The 22,285-nt window shown below is 46.7% G+C and overlaps 1 protein-coding gene across 1 annotated transcript in view; it reads left to right on the forward strand.

The window, feature by feature from the left end:
* The window catches only part of LOC137427337 (uncharacterized), a 385,725-nt gene that overhangs the window by 58,880 nt on the left and 304,560 nt on the right, over positions 1-22,285 (forward strand). Inside the window, exon 5 of the mRNA XM_078777386.1 lies at positions 19,448-21,138. Coding sequence (XP_078633512.1) covers positions 19,448-21,138 — 1,691 coding nt within the window. The remainder of the gene's footprint in view (positions 1-19,447; positions 21,139-22,285) is intronic.

Consider the following 22,285-nt stretch of genomic DNA (forward strand, 5'->3'; position numbering starts at 1 on the left):
TAACCGAATTACGGAATTATTCTCAAACTATACATTTACGGTGGGGAGCATTATTTACAATGACGTTATTTCTTATTTACAACGCAATCCAGGACCTGTTTTTTTTTTTTTTTTTTTTTTTTTTTTAGGGAACAAGAAAAAGAAATTCCTGTTGGGAGGGAGGAGACAGCACGCATTGCATCGATGCACCAGTACCAAAACCACCAAAGCACCCAAAAGCACCGAAAGCACCACAAAGCACCACTCGGTGCACAGTCACCATGGTTCTTAATAAACACAACAAAACAACTGGTGGTGGTCTTCTCTTTCTCTGCTGGGCCGATGTTCTTCCCGACGTCTTCTGGCTTCATGCGGCCTACTTGGAAATAATTAAAAAAACACAACTTGTGTTCATTTTTTATTTAGGGCCTCAGGGGCCAACTAACGGTGGTCCACCTGTTTGGCATAGGTGCCACCTTACCGAGGTCCGCAAGCAAGATTCCCTGGCCACTATGGCCGGTCTCCAACAGAGGTGCCCTGCCCCAGAACCTGGGGTCCATCAAGTGGTACTTGGCCGCAGAACAGCGGTCTATAAAGTGGTACATCAACACAATGCATGCTGGTTCTGGGAATCTCGTGCGCACAATGGCCACCTCACGCACGCTCCCCTCGGCACCCAATGGCGCACAGGTCATGTGGGAGACAAAAGAGACAATTGAGCGAGGGGTAAGGTCACAAGGGTACACGTCAATAAGGCAATGCAAGGCGAAATGCGTACGGAGGGCGAAGTGAGAAAGCTCGTCCCTACCGTACGTCACCCCCCTGTCACCTACCCTACCCTTGCCCTTACCCCATATGTACAAAATCTACACATTACCAATTCGTCACTACTGTCACGTCTTCCCCATATTTCCCCTATACCAAATTCGTCTCCACAATCCCTCGACTTCAAAATTTGCCATCACCAATTCATCATCAATCCTCATAAGGAGGGAGAGATGGAATTACGCACAATGTCACACCCACGTCATGATGCGTCTCACAATCCAAACATTTGCATCATAAAAATAATCAAAACATGGCATGGTGTGGAGTACCTGTCACCTCAGGTGAGTGGATGCAGATGGTGTGAGGAGACTTCATCCTAACTACTTTCTACTAAATGACATTAACACGCTTTACACTACCCGGGGTCTCTCCCTGCCAATCCATTGGCCAACTTACACTATGGGTTCTAAAAACCAATTTCCATTGACCAAACTGTGGTGCTTCTCAATTTGGGGTCTCACTCCCCCGATTCATCTCCCGGTGCCCTCGCAGAATTTCTGGGCTGCGACGTGTAGCTCTCCCAGCAGGTCCACCCACCTGCACACCTCCACCACTGTAGTTGCCACCCGAGCTTACCTAGCTTCTCACCCTAACCTAACTAACTGGGGAAAGCCCCTCCTGGCTCTGTCACCCCACTCGGTGCCCTCTGGCACTGGGCTACCCGGGTCCGTCCTCCGGATCCTCGGGCCCCATCCACAACAACTACTACCAGCTCCCAGAGCCCACCTGCGGCCTCACCTGGCCGACATCCTCACAGTGGTGGAGCGCCCAACCAACTACACACACTAACAGGCTACACGCCCAGCCATTTCCACAACACTAATGCACCCATCCAAAGACCATTCTTTCACCCGCACCACAGATGCCAATATCCAACCACAATTTACCTATACCCTCTACCTAACACTTACACTACCCGCCCCGGGTATCCGTGATGGGGGTCCACTCTTCCCCCATTCACACCTTCGCACCATCCACTCCACTCCACAATTTCCACCATACTCACTCCACGACCATCCATTCCAATACTCCATACCATTTATTCCATACACCTGTCCTCCATTCACCTGTCGTTGCACACCCGTGCAATCATACCTGGTGCCACCTGCACCCTCCTCCTCTTCCTGGACCAGTTGGTCAACACAACACACATCACCATCACTCACTCATACACTGCTCCACACACCTGTTCAGTTGCACACCTGTGCAATCACACCTGTTCAATCACACCTGTTCAATCTTCAAACACACGGCATCATCTCAGCTAACTACTCCCCTCTGAAACTTGCGCTTCCCAGTCTTCCCTTTAAACTATTGCGCTCCCTCGTCATTATCATCCACTCTAATCTACCTGCATCCCCACTACAGGTATCAGTCACTATCTAAACTTAACGTTACCTAATGTCATCTTCGCTAGATCCCTATCAATATCCTAACCCACCCGGGCTAGTTTTCACTGCCATACACCCCATAAACTATTGCGCATTTGCCCCACTCTGTGAGGGAGGGTGGATTGCCCATCCCACCACATCGGGGAGGTCCTACTATCAATTTCGCACACCTAAATCCAACCAATCAAAAATTCTGCCAATCATCTGCCAATCACCGTACCAATCATCAAATTTCGCCTTTTTCTAATTTCGGGGCCAAAACACTATCCTCATCACCCGTCTACTTATTACATCCTCTCGGTGCGCCAATTCCCTTCTAAAGCTCGGCTTCGTACAGCCGAGCAATGAACGCGGGTTGTTTTGTGCCAGCGGCTGGATACGTCCCGCATTCGGGGCAGGGACGGGGGCTTACCCGGGCCGAGATCCCACGCACCACCTCGGCGTGGAGCCATCCAATGTCCCGATCTCGACCTGCCGGCACGTCTCAATAGAAAGTGGTCGCCATGACGACCCTTCCTATCGGGCTGCCCGTTCCGCCTAGCAGAGCACGGACGCGGCCGTTCCAAGCGAGGCGCAGCGTGGATCGCGTACGGCGTTCCTTTCGAACCCGCCGCGGCTCGGATCCCCGCTGGTTCTCGCGGCACGCGAAGCCCGGCACGCACCGAGGGCCCGATTCGGCTATAAGTCGCCCAAACCGCTAACGCGGTTACTGTCGATGCCTCACCTGGATGCTCACATGCATACGCTACCCCTTTCTTGCTCATACCTCCAGCTGTTCCCATGCTCCTCGTACCTTTCCTTACACACCTCGGTACACTCATTCCGCTCCCAGCCTTGGTCACACACCTGACCACCGAACACCTTGGCACACATTCGTCGCTCGCACACCTCACCAACACACCTCTTCGCGCCCCTTCCTCGGTCACCTCCTCTGTGACAATCACAGGTGTGCTTTCACTCGCACACCCAACCACGTGCCTCATGACCAACTCAAGTGTGCATTCCCACACACGCTGTACCATCCCAGGTGTGCATCCTTCCATTCCAGGTGTACATCCTCGCTCACCTGTCACAACCAACTCACGCTCCGTGTCACTCTCCCTACTTTCACCTCCACTCTCGGTCGCGCACTCACCCTTACTCTCGACAGCGCACTCTTTTCTCATGCCCCTGTCCGTTACACACCTTTCTCGCGCATCCTCTTGCGCACACTCTTTCGTTACATCCTCTGTAACTCTCACCACAGGTGTGCATTCTCCTTCACTCTTGACAGCGCACTCTTTCCCCATGCACCTGTCCGTTACACACCTTTCTCGCGCACACTCTCCCATTACATCCTCTGTAACACTCCTCACCACGCGCTTCCATGTGCTCCCTCGCACACGCGCTACGACCGACTCACTCTCGACAGCACACTCACTGGTCGGCGCGCACTTTTTCCTCACACACCCCATGGTCGGACATTCTCGCACACCTCTTTTTTCGCACACCAGACCTGTCGCACACTTCACCAACGGCCTTTCACGAACACCCGGATCCAAAGCAATCCCCAAGCCGACTGAAGCTTTCCTCACATCATGTACATTTCCGATTATATCGCCACTCACCTTGGCACCTGGTCTCCGCACCTCCTTTGCCACCTGCAAATTCTTTATTTGGTTAGTGAGCAGCACATTATGAGTTGAGCACCGACCTTGTACCAATTCCATTACCTCCTCCTGGATTTCTCTCTTAGTTTCTGTCCGTCTCTTCTTAATTTCACTCACCTCTTCTTCCACTTCCTCTAATTTTTGTTTAACCTCTTTTATTTCTCGGTGCGTCTCCTCAAGTTCGTCCTCTAAGGCTACCGTGACCGTCTCTATGTGCATCCTCACCTCTCGGTCCTTTGTCTCCATTATCTCTGTCACCTCGTCCACCCTCATGGTCAGTTCCTCACGCACCATCTGACATTCCCTCTTTGTCGCTATCAAGTCATTTTTGATTTCTTTTTGTGTCGCTTTTAGCCCTCCTAGTACCGCAGTGTTCTTTTCCACTTGGTCCACGAGTTCCTTTTGTCCCACTGTCAGCTGTTCTACTCCCCTCGTCAGACCCTCTATTCCCCCTTGTAACCTAGCCGTATTATTCCTCACCTCTTTCTCCATACGCTTCTCACCTCGCTTTACCTCCTCGCGTAGCCCCGAGACCTCCTCACCCACACCTCGTCGTATCTCCTCCTTCATCTTTTCCATCTCCTTTGTAGATGCCACCCTCATCTGTCCCAATTCATCCCTCTGAGCATCCAATTTGGTTTCTACCCCGATTTTTACCTCCTCTATCTGCTCTCCCATTTGCTTAATTTCTCGGGCGGATTGCTCCCCTATCTCCCGCAATTTGCCTTCCATCCTGTTTTCTAACCCCTCTAACCCCTTTTTCATCCCTTCCATTTGATTCTCTTGAGCGGCCATTCTGTTTTCTACCCCCGTTAACCCATTCTTTACCTCTTTTATCCCATTGTCTAACCCCTCACCGGTACCCCTCGCTTCGTCCCTCATTACCCCCATTTGGTTTCCCATTACCCCCATTTGGCCCTCCAATCGCTCACCCTGAGCATCCATCCGGTTCCCCATTACCCCCATTTGGCCCTCCAATCGCTCACCCTGAGCATCCATCCGGTTCCCCATTACCCCCATTTGCCCCATAAGGGCCCCCATCATTCTGCTTTCCATTTGTTCCATACTGTCATTTTTTTTCTGCATTTCCACCATGAATTGGGCCATGAAGGCTTGTATTTGGGCCGCGCTCATTGGTTCTGCGACCGTGGCCCCCTCAACCACTTGCGCGAGAGCGCCATTTTGTGCGTCTGAAACCTCCGCAACCACATTGCTATTTTTCTCCTCCTCCCTTTCCTCCACATACATTTCCCCGAGGTCCTGGGTCGATTCCACCCTGTCTATCTCTCCCACCGACATCCGATCGCCTTGATTGTCCATGGCGCGATCTCAAAATTCGGGTTTTGCTTTAAAACAAAACAAATTTCGTCAGCTCGTAATTTTGACCAAAAAATTTTTTCTACACGTTTTAAAAATTTGGTTCGGGCCTCGAATCCCACTCCCAGGCACCAATTGTTACGGACACGGTTTAGATGTTATGATGGGCCGAGCGAATGGTCCAACCGCGACCGTTACAGGATCCCCAATTGGCCCGATTCCACCCGACGTTGACCAGATCGCACCACAGATATTCAATCGGGAAACCTCTAAAGCGACCGAAAGAGAAGGAAAAAGAGAAGAAGACAGAGTACGGAGGAAGAACAGATTTATTATACACACACAAGCAAAAAGAAAGAGCGACCAAAATTATTTACAGCAATGGATGGAAGGAGCAGTCACACAGTGCATCGTTAGCTTAAACTATTCATTTTACTTAACCCCAAGACAACGAGTAGGACAGACGACGTTCACACTTACACGGGGGATATTGCAGGCAGGTAGGGCTTGAGGTGGATTGCTGGAGAGGGAGGCAGGGTCGGAGGCAGCAGCTCTCAATTCCTCGCGGTTTTGGCGGGAAAACCCTCCGTCGCGTATCCGCTGCCGATGCTGTAGACGTCACGCGCTGGCTCGGGCACACCTGCTCCTCTCCTTCTGGTGGAGCCGTCTCCCTCCTTTCAGCGCGTCTCTCCAAAGCTGGTTTCCTCGCCGAGTACCTCTCCTCTTTGGCTTGGAGCGTCTCGCATCTCACCGCTCACAGCTCAGCTCGTATGTCACCTCTTCGCTCATCTGATCTCCCAGGTCATCTGCCGAAGCAGTCCCTACCAGTCCCTTTTATTACTCCGGGCGGAATCAAGCCGCCGGCTGCGAGGGCACGCCTACCGGGTCGCTAACCGCGGTGCTGGTTGGCCAAGTGGGGTTGGCTCACTCCTCCCCTCTATGACGAGGTGGAGACACGCCTTTCTTCTCCGAGATTAGCACATGGGCAATGGCGGCTTGCGGGATTGAACACCACTCGCACCCCTTTTGAAAGGAACTTTGGAGAGCGGAGATGTTTGGGGAAATTGAAAGGGCCTACGCTTATTTTGTTTGATACAATGCAAAGTCAATCTAGTGGGAAACACATATTTAGCCTACATAGAATAAGGAAATACACTATTTAAAAAGATATATCGTGGCCTGCGTGTAAGTTTCATGGAATTAACTAGGAGGACGGCTGCGACCATTATTTACATTACGAGGGTGTTATACATAACAAAACCATACTTTTCACATTCGTTACACTTCCTCCAAAATTGTTACACTTCTCAAAAACCGTTACACTTCTCAAATTCGTTACACTTCTCAAAACCGTTACAATATATATATATATATATATATATATATATATATATATATATATATATATATATATATATATATTGTTGTGGATATGAGAATTGTTTTTTTTATTGTGTAGTACATTGTAAAATATCACCCTCCTTCCTCCAGTTGTGTATAAAGGTCAAAAGGGCGTCCCTTAGTTAGGTCATATACAATCACGTTAGCCAATCATATAGATTTCCTCCTTGTTGGTAGTTTATTTCCTTATTCTATGTAGGTTAAGGCTGTGTCTTCCATTAATTGACACTCCATTGCACCGAATTCAAATAGAGTAGATTCCCTTTCATTTCGATTCCCTTTCATTCCCATTCCCAAAGCCTCTATTGCCAACTGCATTCGCCGCCATTGCCCATGTGCTCCAACTCGGAGAAGAAGGGCGTGGCCCGCCCATCGTCATCAAGAGGTGGAGCCAAGAAGCCCCTACGACCAACCAGGAATGAGTGGGTATGGCTCAAGAGGGTGGGGTTATAAAAACCCGTTGCATCAGCCCCCACCGCGAGTTGCGCCAGAGACGGCAGATGAGTCGAGACGAGCCCTCGGAGAGAGAAGGGAGCCGCGTCCTGAGGTGAGCCAGAGAAGCAGTTTTGGCTCCACCAGCAGTTTTGGCTCCACCAGCAGTTTTGGCTCCACCAGCAGCTTTGGCTCCACAAGCAGAGTTGACTCCACCAGGCAGCGTGAGCTCCACCAGGCAGCTTCGACCCGTTACCCCACGGGAACCAGGATCGGCGGCATCGGTGACCGTCGAGGTCCAGCCCGACGTCCCGTGCGGGATCAAGCCCGAACCATCTGCCCCAGCTGAACCTTCCCATTCCTCCTTCCAGTCATTCCTGCCTTCATTCCCCATTCGTGTGAGTCTGTCTTTTGTTTGTTCTGTCCTGGGTTAAGTAAGACTGCATAGGTAAGCTAGAGTTTCACTGTGTCCTTCTGGTCCGTCCCTCTTTCTGCATTATTTTATTATCCTTCCTTCTTCCTTGGTTTCTTTTGGTTGTAAATAGTAAATAAATCATATTCGTATTTCCTACCTCTTGTCTTCTTCTCGTATTTCGACAGCACCTGAATTTCTCGCACCAGCACCTGCTCGCAACAGCACCAGCACCTTCTCGTATTTCGACAGCACCCGTATTTCCTACCTTTGGCTGTCGATCAAGTCGATCCATGCAGTGGTTCAAGAGTTACAAGCTTTTTAAAATTTCAATTCCATTATTTATTGCGGCCCGGTGTGTACCCTAGTTACGGTGTGTACCCTGGTTAGAATAGGTACACCGTATCCCTGCGTGTCGTAAGAGGCGACTAAGAGGGTTGGCGTCAGGAAGGGCATCCGGCCATAAAAACATTGCCTCAAAAAGAGAACCATGACAATTACAACTACATATGGGCAGGGTACAGCCCGAAGTGGAGATCGGTTTCTGAGGTTTGGGACATGGAATGTAGGGACAATGACAGGGAGATCAGGAGAAGTGGTGGAAGTATTGGTCAGAAGAAGAGTGGACATATGTTGTGTGCAAGAGACGAGATGGAAGGGAAGTGGTGTGAGAATGGTGAAGGGTAGGCAGGGACAGAAATACAAGTTTGTGTGGCAAGGGTGCCTGGAGGGCGTGAATGGTGTTGGTGTCCTGTTTTCTGAGGAGTTTGGAGACAGTGTGGTGAGTGTGACTAGAGTGAGTGACAGGTTGATGATGGTGAAAATGATGATTGGAAAGCTCTTGGTGAACGTCATCTCGGGATATGCTCCGCAGGTTGGTCGGAGCGATGAAGAGAAGGACAAGTTCTGGTGTGTGATAGAGAAGCTGATGGAAAACGTGAAAGATGAGGAAGTTGTTGTGGTAGGAGGAGACCTAAATGGACATGTGGGAAGGAGTATGGATGGTTTTGAGGGAGTTAATGGGGGTTACGGATATGGTGTGAGAAATGGAGAAGGTGAAAGGATTTTGGAGTTTGCTGATGGAGCTGATTTGTTGATTTGTAATACTCAGTTCCAGAAAGAGGATAATAAGCTTGTTACATACACGTCAGGTGGGTCGACGACAACCGTTGAATACCTGATGGTGCATAGGCGAGATAGGGGGCACCTCCGGGACACAAAGGTGATCCCGGGGGAGGAGGCTGTTTCACAGCACCACTTGGTTGTCTGCGACATAAGGGTGAAAGGTGCGAGGAGAACTCGGAGGGTGAAGTACCAACCGAGAATGAAGGTGTGGAGGTTGAAAGAGGTGAAAGTAAGGGAGGTATTAAAAGAGAGGCTGAGTCAGGTAGAGGATGATGTGGTTGAGCTTGAAAGTGGTTGGATGTCAATGAAAGCTAGTCTGTTGGGAGCCGATGGTGAGGTATGTGGATAGACAAAAGGACCACCGAGGCACTCGGAAACATGGTGGTGGGATGATGAAGTTGGAAAGAGGATTGACAAGAAGAGGAAGAAGTTCAAGGAGTGGCAGAAGGCGAAGGGTACGGGAGCAGAAACAGCAGAGCATGATGGTAATGGCAAGGTGATGGCAAGTGGTAAAGCATGTGGTGAGGTGGAAAGAACTGGGAAGTGGCCCTGTGCTGTGTGCAGGAAGGGTGTCGGAGTGAACTCTATTCAATGTACAATGTGCGCTGAGTGGGTTCATCAAAAACGTAGTGGTCTGAGAGGGTCATCAACCAGTGTGGCAGCTACATTCAAATGTAAGGTGTGCACAGAGGGAGCTGCAGATGGAGGAAATGTTGAGTTGGATCTTGGAGACGGCGTGAAGCTGGAAGGTGTGAAAACATTTTGCTACCTCGGAGACATGCTGAATGGAGAAGGTGGATCAGACTCGGCAACGGTTGCTGGAGTGAGATGTGCATGGAAGAAGTTTCGGGTACTGAGTGGCGTGCTGATGAGGAGGGGAGTGTCGTTGAAGCTGAAGGGAAAGGTGTATGCTGCATGTGTGAGAAGTGTTATGATTCATGGGAGCGAGACATGGGTAATGAACGTAGAACAGCAACGAAGGTTGGAAAGGGTGGAAATGCGAATGGTTCGATGGATGTGCGGAGTATCGTTGAGAGAGAGGAAGACAAATGATGAATTGCGAAAAATGATGGGAATAGAGCCTGTGATTGATGTTGTGAAGAGGAACAGGTTGAGATGGTTTAGTCATGTGTTGAGGAAGGATGAAAGTGACTGGTTGAGAAGAGTGATGGAAATGAATGTAGAAGGTAGTCGAGGACGGGGAAGACCGACAAAGACTTGGCTAAAGATGGTGGAAGATGAAATGCGGGCAAGGGGGTCAACAAGGAGAGATGCTTAAAATAGGGCAAGATGGAGAAGATTGTCATGGGGACCGCAAGGCTAACCCCCCCTCTAGCAGGGAAAATGGCTTTAAAATGCATGTTGTTGTTGTGTTGTTGTCTCAATGGTGAAGAATCACTTAAAACATCATCAGATCCGGATCTTCACCAAAATCTAACCGTTTCGTCCTTTTGACATTCCCTACCTCTCCACCGAATTTCGTCCAAATTTGTCCACAACTTTTTGAGATATCCTGTTCACCAACAGACAAACAGATAGGGGTGAAAACTTAAGCTCCATCCACCTTCGGTGGTGGAGATAAAAATGACAATATTGAAAATGATAATAACAGTGGTGATGTTGATAATGATAATGATAACTATGATAATAATTATAATATGAATGATGACAATGAAATATGGATCAAGACCCTGCAGACAGATATAATAATGGTCTGTCAAAGGGGGCTGTCAAAATGGAGGGGCCTGTCAAAGCCCCTCTAAAAGATAAATACAGTATATCTCTCCCCTCCATCTTCCTGTTCACCTCCCTTCCGTCATCCTGCCACGCCCACTTCCCCCTCACCCCGCTCCTTCTTCCCCATACCATTTCTCTCCTCCTTCCCCCCTATACTCTCCTTCTCCTTCCCCCTTCACCTCCTGCTTCCCTTCCTTTTTCCTCCTCCTCTTTCTCCTCTTTCCTCTTCCCCACTCTCCTCTGCTCCCCCTACCCCCCCACTTCCCCTTTCCTCTTCCCCTCCGCCCTTCCCATCCCTCTTCCCTTCCCTCTCCTCCTCCCCTCTTCCTTCTCCCCTCCACTCCTCATACCCCGGGCAATGCTGGGTACTTCAACTAGTGCTAAGTAAATGAGTACAACATCTTAATTGTGTACTATTGGAACGCGAGTGCAGCATGTCTATTAATTACGTACTTTTAGAATGTGTGTACATCTATAAATTACAATTCATTGGAACGCACATCTATTAATTACGTATCAAATAAATGTGATAACTTCGTCAAGTGAGTATGTCTCGTCTCGTGAGTCTATTGAATATATACTATTTGAACGTGACGACGTCTATTAATTATTTACTATTGGGCCGTTTCTTTTTGACCTTCAGACACCCTAATACCCTTCAGACCTTTACGCCCCCTTTGGTATTTCAGACCCTTTAAGATTCTTTAGACCTTTCTCAGACCTTTCGACCTTTTCAAACCCATTTGACACTTTAGACCCCTTTGACCTTTAGACCGTTTTTAGTCGTTTTAAAACCCTTTAGACCTCTTCAGACAATTCAAACTCTTTAGTTTAGACCATAAATTACACCCTTTCGACCCCCTAGATCTTTTACCACCCTTTATGCACTTTGAACCCCTTTTGACCTTTTCAGACTTTACAACCTTCACAGCTTTTGACCATCAAACCAGACCTTTGCCCTTTCGACCATGTAGACCTTTCCTTTGCAACCAATGAACTTTCATTTCGAAAATCGTTCCATTTAGTTGCCACAAAATAAATCCCGGCAAGGGTCTGCAGAGTGATTGCTCTTTCAATTTATTACCCCGCGCACGTGAAGCAAAAAACGGGGTTGAGCAATTGGTTTGTGTCATCTTGGCCATTTATGATCATCGGTTTATGATCGAGGAACAACTTATTTAAATCTAATGTTTTATATTTTGAACATGAATAGGAAGACAAGTCTTTCGTTTTAACGTACTCCGGCTTTGAAATTATCTGATTGTACATGTGCAACGTCCAGAGAGGAGTTAAGTAATAATTTTACTCGGCCTGTCTGGCAATCAAACAAAACTTAAAATCACTTTGAACAGGAAGCTTACTGTTTTGAAGGACCTTATTAAGGATACAAACAACAGGCATGATTAACTCATGTAATGTGTAAGATATGGTGATGCACTGGTTAAAACGGCGGAAAAACCCGGAATTAATTCATTTATTCGTCTTTTACAATCTTTATTTTATGTAATTTGAATTATATACTTGAACAATGTGGAACACAGATTGCCTTCTTCATACTTCCAAGAACATCCAGTTTTGGTGTACTTGGACATGTTAAATAGGTTGATGTATTTGGGTGGTGCACACGACTGCTTCAATCGCGCAAAACTTTGGGATTTTTTTTTTTGGACGATTTTTGAAATCATTATTTTATTAAAATTGAAGTGCATTGTTGAACATGTGCATTTGTAAAAGCAATCAATTTACAGTTACAATGACACAAATGACTTATCACTGATAATTGGATGAATTTACCCTAAAGTATTGTTGTGGCCGTGGGTTTCGGGTCCACTAAAAGGGGGGCAGCCTCGGGTTTTTTTGTTTTTTTTGTATGCAAGATCGAGGCTTGTGAAAGAGCAAACATGAATCGCACAAAAAGTCAAACCGACACATAAAACACAAAATAAGGGGAGCGGTCGACAAGATGGGGAGAGAGGGGGAAGGACACAAACACAACATTTGAGAGCAGGGACATCGAGAGAAATGTGTGAGGGAGACGGCTTGGGGGGAGGTGGGAGGCTTGGGGGGAGGTGGGAGTGGGAGAGGTATAAAACATATGAACACTGCAAGGACTTCCAGGAAAGAAGTTGCAATTTTCAAAAAAAAGTGTATCGGGTGAATTAGCGGGGGTAGAAAAGATCAAGGTTTTGGATGGGGGAAGATAAGAAATGGTGGTGAACAGCTGTTTTAAAGACCTGGAGGGAGGAGTGGGATTGAAGGGAGTTGGGGAGTTTGTTCCAGAGGCGGGAGAAAAGGGGAATGAAAGAGTGAAGGTGAGCAGAGAGCCTAGATTTTGGCAGTTTAACCATAAGAGGGTTGCTGACAGAGCTTGAGGAATATCAGGGGGACACAGCACAGAGAGAGCTGGGGGAGCAAGGCCGGAGAGGAATCGGGTGGGAACACAGAAAGACCACCAACCTGCCTGCGGTGAGTGAGTGAGCCCAGAGGGGAGAGCAGTATTCCATTGAGCTGCGGATGAAAGCCTTGTATGTGGTGAGGAGCTCAGGTGTGCCAAGGAAGGACTTCGCACGACGGAGGATGCCCAGTCGGCGACTGGCTTTGGAGGCCAGCTTGGAAATGTGGTTTTCCCAAGAAAGATCATGGCAGAGAGTGAGACCCAAAATCTTGAGCAACAGAACTTATTGGAGAGGATTGTTGAGATAGTCGATGGGAGGGTTTTCCAGTCGGTCTTTTCGGAGAGACATAGTAAGAGTGTGAGATTTGTCAGGATTGAAAGACATGTTCCACTTGTTTGACCAGTCTGTGATTTTGTCCAGGTCTGCAGAGAGTGAGGAGGCTGCAGACTGCCGATCCGAGGGATGAGGAATGGAGCGGCAGATGATGGAGTCATCAGCAAAGAGATAGAGAGGATTTTCCAGAGAGTCGGAGAGAACATTGATACAACAACAACAACAACAACATGCATTTTAAAGGCCATTTTCCCTTCTAGAGCGGGGGTTAGCCTTGCGGTCCCCATGACAATCTTCTCCATTTTGCCCTATATTCTGCATCTCTCCTTGTTAACCCCCTTGCCCGCATTTCTTCTTCCACCATCTTTAGCCAAGTCTTTCTCGGTCTTCCCCGTCTTCTACTTCCTTCTACATTCATTTCCATCACTCTTCTCAACCAGTCACTTTCATCCTTCCTCAACACATGACCAAGCCATCTAAACCTGTTCCTCTTCACAGCATCAATCACAGGCTCGATTCCCATCATCTTTCGCAATTCATCATTTGTCTTCCTCTCTCTCAACGATACTCCGCACATCCATCGAACCATTCGCATTTCCACCCTTTCCAACCTTCGTTGCTGCTCTACGTTCATTACCCATGTCTCGCTCCCATAAATCATAACACTTCTCACACATGCAGCATACACCTTTCCCTTCAGCTTCAACGACACTCCCCTCATCATCAGCACGCCACTCAATTCCCGAAACTTCTTCCATGCACATCTCACTCGAGCAACCGTTGCCGAGTCTGATCCACCTTCTCCATTCAGCATGTCTCCGAGGTAGCAAAATCTTTTCACACCTTCCAGCTTCACGCCGTCTCCAAGATCCAACTCAACATTTCCTCCATCTGCAGCTCCCTCTGTGCACACCTTACATTTGAATGTAGCTGCCACACTGGTTAATGACCCTCTCAGACCACTACATTTTTGATGAACCCACTCAGCGCACATTGTACACTGAATGGAATTCACTCCGACACCCTTCCTACACACAGCACAGGGCCACTTCCCAGTTATTTCCACCTCACCACATGCTTTACCACTTGCCATCACCTTCGTCTTTCCGATATTCACCTTCAGACCTTTTGTCTCCATACATTCCTTCCACGTGTTCATCTTTTCCTTCAGTCCATCCATACTTTCCGCAATCAACACCAGATCATCTGCATACAACAACTCCCACGGTAAACCCTCCTTTACGTTCTGAGCCAGCACCTCCATCACAGCTACAAATAGTAGTGGACTTAGTACCGACCCCTGATGCACTCCCACCTTCACCTCAAACTCACCACTGTTCCCGTCCTTCGTCCTTACAGCTGTGCGCGCTCTTTTGTACATTGCCATCACTACTCTGATCAACCATTCCTCCACTCCTAACTTCCTCAATGCCCATGTCAATACTTTGCATGGAACCCGATCGAATGCTTTCTCCAGATCAACAAACCCAAGAAACAACTTCTTCCTCTTCTCCATGTACTTCTCCTGCAACTGCCTCACAATGAAAAGCGCGTCTGTCGTTCCTCTTCCTGGCATAAATCCAAACTGCATTTCGTCGATCTTCACTTTCTTCCTTATGCTCCTCTCCAACACCCTTTCCAATACCTTCATTCCATGCTCCAATAACTTTATCGCTCGGTACGAGCCACACTCCAGAGAGTCACCTTTCCCCTTGTATAGAGGGACGAGGGTACTCAGTTCCCAATCCACTGGAATGCGGCCTTCTTTCACCACCAGATTACAGATCTCTGTCATTCTCTTCACACCCCAACTTCCTGCTGCCTTCAACATATCTCCCACAACTCCCGTCGGCCCTCCCGCTTTTCTACCCTTCATTGCTTTTATCGCTTCCTCAACTTCCTTCTCAGTTATCTTCTCTGCCGGTCCTTAAACTGGGTTACTCTCTATGTTGCCATCCCATTCATTCTCTGTATTCAACAGCATTTCCATATATCTTTTCCATCTTCCTTTAATTCCATCTGGGTCGACAACGATTTGTCCCACTTCATCCTTCAAGCATCTCACCCCCATCACATCACACCTCTCTTTCGCTATCTGCTTTGCAATCCTGAATACTGCTTTCTGACCCTCTTCCGAATCCAAGCGTTCTCCGAACATTTTCCTACATGCCTCCTGTGCCTTTGCTACCTCTTTCTTTGCAGCCTTCCTGGCTGCCTTATAACTTTCATGCTCTGCTGTTTCTGCTCCTGTACCCTTCGCCTTCTGCCACTCCTTGAACCTCTTCCTCTTCTCATCAATCCTCTTTCCAACTTCATCATCCCACCACCATGTTTCCGAGTGCCTCGGTGGTCCTTTTGTCCATCCACATACCTCACCAACGGCTCCCAACAGACTAGCTTTCATTGACATCCAACCACTTTCAAGCTCAACCACATCATCCTCGACCCTACTCAGCCTCTCTTTTAATGCCTCCCTTACTGTCACCTCTTTCAACCTCCACACCTTCATTCTCGGTTGGTACTTCACCCGCCGAGCTCTCCTCGCACCTTTCACCCTTACGTCGCAGACAACCAAGTGGTGCTGTGAAACAGCCTCCTCCCCCGGGATCACCTTTGTGTCTCGGAGGTGCCCCCTATCTCGCCTACGCACCATCAGGTAGTCAACGGTTGTCGTCGACCCACCTGACGTGTATGTAACAAGCTTATTATCCTCTTTCTGGAACTGAGTATTACAAATCAACAAATCAGCTCCATCAGCAAACTCCAAAATCCTTTCACCTTCTCCATTTCTCACACCATATCCGTAACCCCCATGAACTCCGTCAAAACCATCCATACTCCTTCCCACATGTCCATTTAGGTCTCCTCCTACCACAACAACTTCCTCATCTTTCACGTTTTCCATCAGCTTCTCTATCGCACACCAGAACTTGTCCTTCTCTTCATCGCTCCGACCAACCTGCGGAGCATATCCCGAGATGACGTTCACCAAGAGCTTTCCAATCATCATTTTCACCATCATCAACCTATCACTCACTCTAGTCACACTCACCACACTGTCTACAAACTCCTGAGAAAACAGGACACCAACACCATTCACGCCCTCCAGGCACCCTTGCCACACAAACTTGTATTTCTGTCCCTGCCTACCCTTCACCATTCTCACACCACTTCCCTTCCATCTCGTCTCTTGCACACAACATATGTCCACTCTTCTTCTGACCAATACTTCCACCACTTCTCCTGATCTCCCTGTCATTGTCCCTACATTCCATGTCCCAAACCTCAGAAACCGATCTCCACTTCGGGCTGTACCCTGCCCACATGTAGTTGTAATTGTCATGGTTCTCTTTTTGAGGCAATGTTTTTTTTATGGCCGGATGCCTTTCCTGACGCCAACCCTCTTAGTCGCCTCCTACGACACGCAGGCATACGGCATACCTATTCTTATCCAGGGTACACACTGGGAAACGTTGAAAACATGGAAATCCTGGGGGGAGGGTGGGTGGGGGGGGGGGGATCACCGCTGCGTTTTAAACATATTTAAATAAATATTTAAACAAAACTATGAAAACAATCTGGGAAAAGTCTCTAAGTGAGAACGTGGATTTGAGAAAGCAGGAGCAGAGGTGAAAGAACAAACGAGAATATAGGGGGCGGGGCACAAGTCGAGACGAGGAGGCTGCACGAGACACCAGGCCGCACGAGGCGCAGACAAAGAAACGACTAATTACACACAGATTTGCAACAACTACAAAACCAAAACCAAATAGAAACACACAATAACACATACACAACAAAATACGCAGCGGAAATTTGACAAAGAAACGAACGGGAAAACACTCAAACTTTGATGCCATGGAGAGATCGAAGCAAGCCCCGTCGCTCAAGGACAGAACATTGATGAAGACCAGAAATAGCACAGGGCCCAGAACACTGCCTTGGGGAACTCCAGCCTTAACAGGAAGGGAAGATGAGAAAAATCCATTCAGGGCCACATGTTGCCTATGACCAGAGAGGAAGTCCGCAAGCCATGAGTGGAGATTTCCATGGATACCATATGAGGAGAGTTTGGTGAGCAGAGCTGGGTGCCAGACCGTATCGAAGGCACGTGATATGTCAAGGGAGATGGCTCTGATTTCCTATTTGGCATTGAGGACCTCCATCCATTGTTGAGACAGCAGAAGCAACATGTCCAGAGCAGAATGACCTGGTCTGAATCCAAATTGATGATCAGAGATCAAGCCATTGGAGAAGAGGAAGGATTTGATATCCGAAGCAATGATGGATTCCATGACTTTGCTGATAATTGGGAGCAGGCTGATTGGTCTGTAGTTGCAAGGATCTGTTTTTGCACATTTTTTGTGTAAAGCGGTAATGTTTGCTGATTTCCAAGATGCTGGCAGATGAGCTTGAGCAAAAGAGGGTGAAAAGAACAGAGAGAGGGTGAGATAGAGCGGCATAGTAGGATTTTAGGACCCGTGGGCTGATGCTGTCTGGTCCAGTTGCAGAATCAGAGTCGAGGCTTGACAAAAACTTCTCCACCTTGTCAGGAGAGAAGGGCACAGAGGCCAGGAGCAGTTGGGTTCGACTGGGAAAGGTGGGAACAGAGAGAGAAGGGTTTGGGACCCAAGATTTTGAGGCAAGCACAGAGTTGAGGCATTCGGCTTTGTCACGTGCAGTGTCAACTGTGTAGCCATTTGAGGTAAGGCAGGGGATGGAGGGGGAACAAACACCAGAAACGGATTTGACCAGACGCCACCAGGATTTGGAGGAAGGAGACAGGTTTGAGAGTTCAATCTTGAGTGTGGCGAGATAGCGCTTCCTGGCACTCCTGAGGGTAGACACACACTTGTTCCGAGCTTGGTGGAAGGAACTGAGATTGCCTTCAGTTGGATTTGCCTTCCAAGAGGCAAACGCAAGTTGTTTCAGGGCAACTGCCTCACCCCAAGATTCAGTGTACCATGGTCGGGTGGAAGGGTAAGACAACTGAAGACGAGATGGGATAAACTGTGCATGAGAGAGAACAGTTTGCTTTGGAAGAATTCCCAGGAAGAATTGATGTCAGAGGCAGTAGAGATGGGAGACCAGTCCAGATGATTGATGGCTGCTTGCAGACCGTGCCAGTCAGCCTGAGTGAAATGCCAGACTCGTCGGCGCTGAAGAGGCTCTCTGAGAATGGCCAGAGAGATGTCCACTTTAACAAGCACATGATCAGAAGAACCGATTGGAGCAGAAGAAGAGCAGCAGATATTTGCAGGGAAGTTTGTCATAACCAAGTCGAGAAGAGAAGATACTCCATTGACTGAGATCCGTGTCGGGAAATTGACAGATTGTGTCAGTCCCAAAGAGTCGCAGAAGTCCTTTGCTGAGGTGCCATGGCTGATGAGAGAGGAACCCACACCCAGCCGGCTGGCATGACGACAGTTGAAGTCGCCACATCTGAGGAAGAGAGAGTTTGGATGAGTTGATCGAAGTTGGTCCATGTTGTCCGACAGCGAAATGTAAATATCTGACGTCCATGTTGTCCGACAGCGGTTCCCCTCAAACTTTCAGGGCCTGAGGCTACCGCACATGAATAACTTTGTGCCACAGCAGGTTGATAAATCAACCGCGAGTGCCAATCAGTGAACCACTTGCTTCAATGTCTATGGTGTAATGCCGTTTAACTGAATGCCACATGATCTTCTGGATATGCACCAATCTTATCTGAATTGGATATTTCATGAGGGCGGCCGAGCTTTACAGCTTGATGCAGTCCGGACTGAATGAGCCAGTTAGTCGAGGAATGATAGTCTCTCTGCCGTGTGTATAATACTTTTGCAATGGCTTTTAATGTGTGTTGGAAATGAAAGTGCATCGAAAAAAATTCTGTATTAATAACGGTGATTGGGATGTACTTTCGCGTCTGGTATAAAGGAAAGATGTGGGGGAAATTGAGGAGGTGACAGTTTGGTTTTATTTAGCTTCTCATTTCAAATGAGTTTTGGTGCAATGAGGGATACACTTGCTGCTCACGTGCATGAAACAATCTTCCCAGATTAAAACGTGGATCACACATATGGGACGAGAAGTGCTGCGCACATGAAACAATTACCCCCAAGGAAAACGAGTGAAAAAGCCTCTCTAAACCTTCACCAACGCATTTTATGACACTCTAACCCACTTCAAAGGGGAAGGAGCTATTCTATACCATGGAAAGAATCACAATAATGGAACTGTATGGTGGTTGCCATTGCCTCAGCGGTTTACTAAAACCGCAACAGTATGAATATCTTGGGATTACCCAAAGTTTTACGTAGCACTGTATATTTACATCAACAATAATGTTTTCCTTTTTCCAGTGGAACAAAAACACATGTACATGTTTGCGTACGTTTGTCAATTATATTGCGAGTATTGAACAAAATCTGATTTTTTACAGGTCATGTGATGTTGTATTTTCAGGTGTATCCATTGAATCTACAAGGGAGACTGCACCTACTTTTATGAACAGCGTAGACACAGGACCGCAGGACCCGCCAACTGAAACAAACAAGAGGACTTTTTACAAACACAACAAAACGAGTGATGAATTGTTTGCACGTAATAATTTTCACCAGGCTCATAAAGGAGAGAAAGATGAACTCCCACACAAATGCACAAGTTGTGGAAGATCTTTTAATCATTCATCCAACCTTAAAAAGCACTTGATAATTCACAATGGTGAACACTCACACAAATGCACAAGTTGTGGAAAATCTTTTAATCGGTCATACACCCTTAAACAACACATGATGATTCACAATGGGAAACGCCCATACAAATGCACAACTTGTGGAAAATCTTTTAATCTGTCATACACCCTTAAAATGCACATGAGAATTCACAACGGTGATCTCCCATACAAATGCACAAGTTGTGGAAAATATTTTAGTCGATCATCCACCCTTAAAAGGCACATGACAATTCACAATGGTGAACGCCCATACAAATGCACACGTTGTGGAAAATCTTTTAATCGGTCATCCACCCTGAAACAACACATGATGATTCACAATGGTGAACACCCATACAAATGCATCAGTTGTGGAAAATCTTTTAATCAATCATCCACTCTTAAAATACACGTGAGGATTCACAATGGTGAACGCCCATTCAAATGCATCAGTTGTGGAAAATCTTTTAATCATTCATCCAACCTTAAAAAGCACATGATAATTCACAACGGTGAACACCCATACAAATGCACAAGTTGTGGAAAATCTTTTAATCGTTCATCCAATCTTAAAATGCACATGATAATTCACAGTGGCGAACCCCCGTACAAATGCACAAGTTGTGGAAAATCTTTTAATCAGTCATCCAACCTTAAAATGCACATGTTAATTCACAATGGTGAACGCCCATTCAAATGCATCAGTTGTGGAAAATCTTTTAATCAATCATCCACCCTTAAAATGCACATGAGAATTCACAACGGTGATCTCCCATACAAATGCACAAGTTGTGGAAAATCTTTTAATCGATCATCCACCCTTACAAGGCACATGACAATTCACAGTGGCGAACCCCCGTACAAATGCACAAGTTGTGGAAAATCTTTTAATCAGTCATCCAACCTTAAAATGCACATGTTAATTCACAATGGTGAACACCCATACAAATGCATCAGTTGTGGAAAATCTTTTAATCATTCATCCACCCTTAAACAACACATGATAATTCACAATGATGAACGCCCATACAAATGCACAAGTTGTGGAAAATCTTTTAATCATTCATCCAACCTTAAAAAGCACATGATAATTCACAACGGTGAACACCCATACAAATGCACAAGTTGTGGAAAATCTTTTAATCGTTCATCCAATCTTAAAATGCACATGATAATTCACAGTGGCGAACCCCCGTACAAATGCACAAGTTGTGGAAAATCTTTTAATCAGTCATCCAACCTTAAAATGCACATGTTAATTCACAATGGTGAACGCCCATTCAAATGCATCAGTTGTGGAAAATCTTTTAATCATTCATCCAACCTTAAAAAGCACATGATAATTCACAACGGTGAACGCCCATACAAATGCACAAGTTGTGGAAAATGTTTTAATCGGTCATCCAACCATAAAACACACATGATAATTCACAACAGAGAATGACTGTACAAATGCTCAGTTTGAAGAGAATCTTTTCAGTCGGTCAAGCCACCTGAAAAACATGTGGAAATTCACAATGGAGAACAAGGAGATCAGCAACAAAGAGAATGTCCATGCGAAATTTGTGTAAAATCCTCCATTAAATGATGTGAGCTCAAGAAACACTTTTTATTTTACCTTTTTATATGTCGTCGAGGCTTGAGGAAGAGATAGACGCAGGTGAGGACAAACAATGGATGTGGGAAGAAATGAGAGTCGCAGAGCATCCGTAGGATGGACAAGGTGGATGCACAAGGGAGACAATTTTTGAATCGCGAATAGGACCGGGCCCAGAACAAATTGGAGAATTTTTTTTCATCGTTTGAAAAACTCCACCTGAAAAAGCAGGTGAAAATTTACCTGAGAGGTCACACGATACAATGTCCACACTGATGCCCAATTTCCAAAAAGTCTCAAAAGTCACATTATCTGGAGGATGATTGTGTCTTCTGCTTACTGAAGAAGAATAATTTATTTTCCTCACGTGGTGAATTTGAAATATTTATTGATACGTGCACAACTTATTGATATGTGCACGGAGCGAAGTAGATCATAAATCACAATACACAGAGTACCAATCAACCCAAAACCCCTGTTCACTTCTCTAAGGTTCGGCAAAATAACATGGTTTTTATATAAAAGAGGAGAGCAAAGGAACAGGCAGTGCCTGGCGAAGCTCAAAGGCTTATTTTGACAGGCATACACTGCTGAGGACATCCAGGAAATTAAAAAGATAAGCATATAATAAGTCTTCGAATAGTTATCCAGAGAGCTTGGGAAATAAATGGAGTAAAAAGTTCTTGCAATTCATCCAATAAGAGTGGTTGGTGAACAGGTTTTATGACTGGGGAGTGGAGTCGGCATACATCGTTATCCCCTTGCAGGTGTCAGATCAAAAGGCTTTCCCATGGCTGATTACTCAAAGGAATGTGTTTTGCCCAAAACCCCAGGTTGTATGCCCTACAAGATATTTTATTAATAAATGTCCCTCTAATATATGTTTCATTTGTGATGTATGAAAAGTATATCGTGAATTATATTCTCCATAAGTGATTATATGGATATGAAAATCCAAAAGGCCTCTTTCAGGTTGGCCCAGCAGGGCGCT

This window comes from Myxine glutinosa, chromosome 5, assembly GCF_964187855.1.
Source record: "Myxine glutinosa chromosome 5, kmMyxGlut1.1, whole genome shotgun sequence".
Taxonomy (NCBI): Eukaryota; Metazoa; Chordata; class Myxini; order Myxiniformes; family Myxinidae; genus Myxine; species Myxine glutinosa.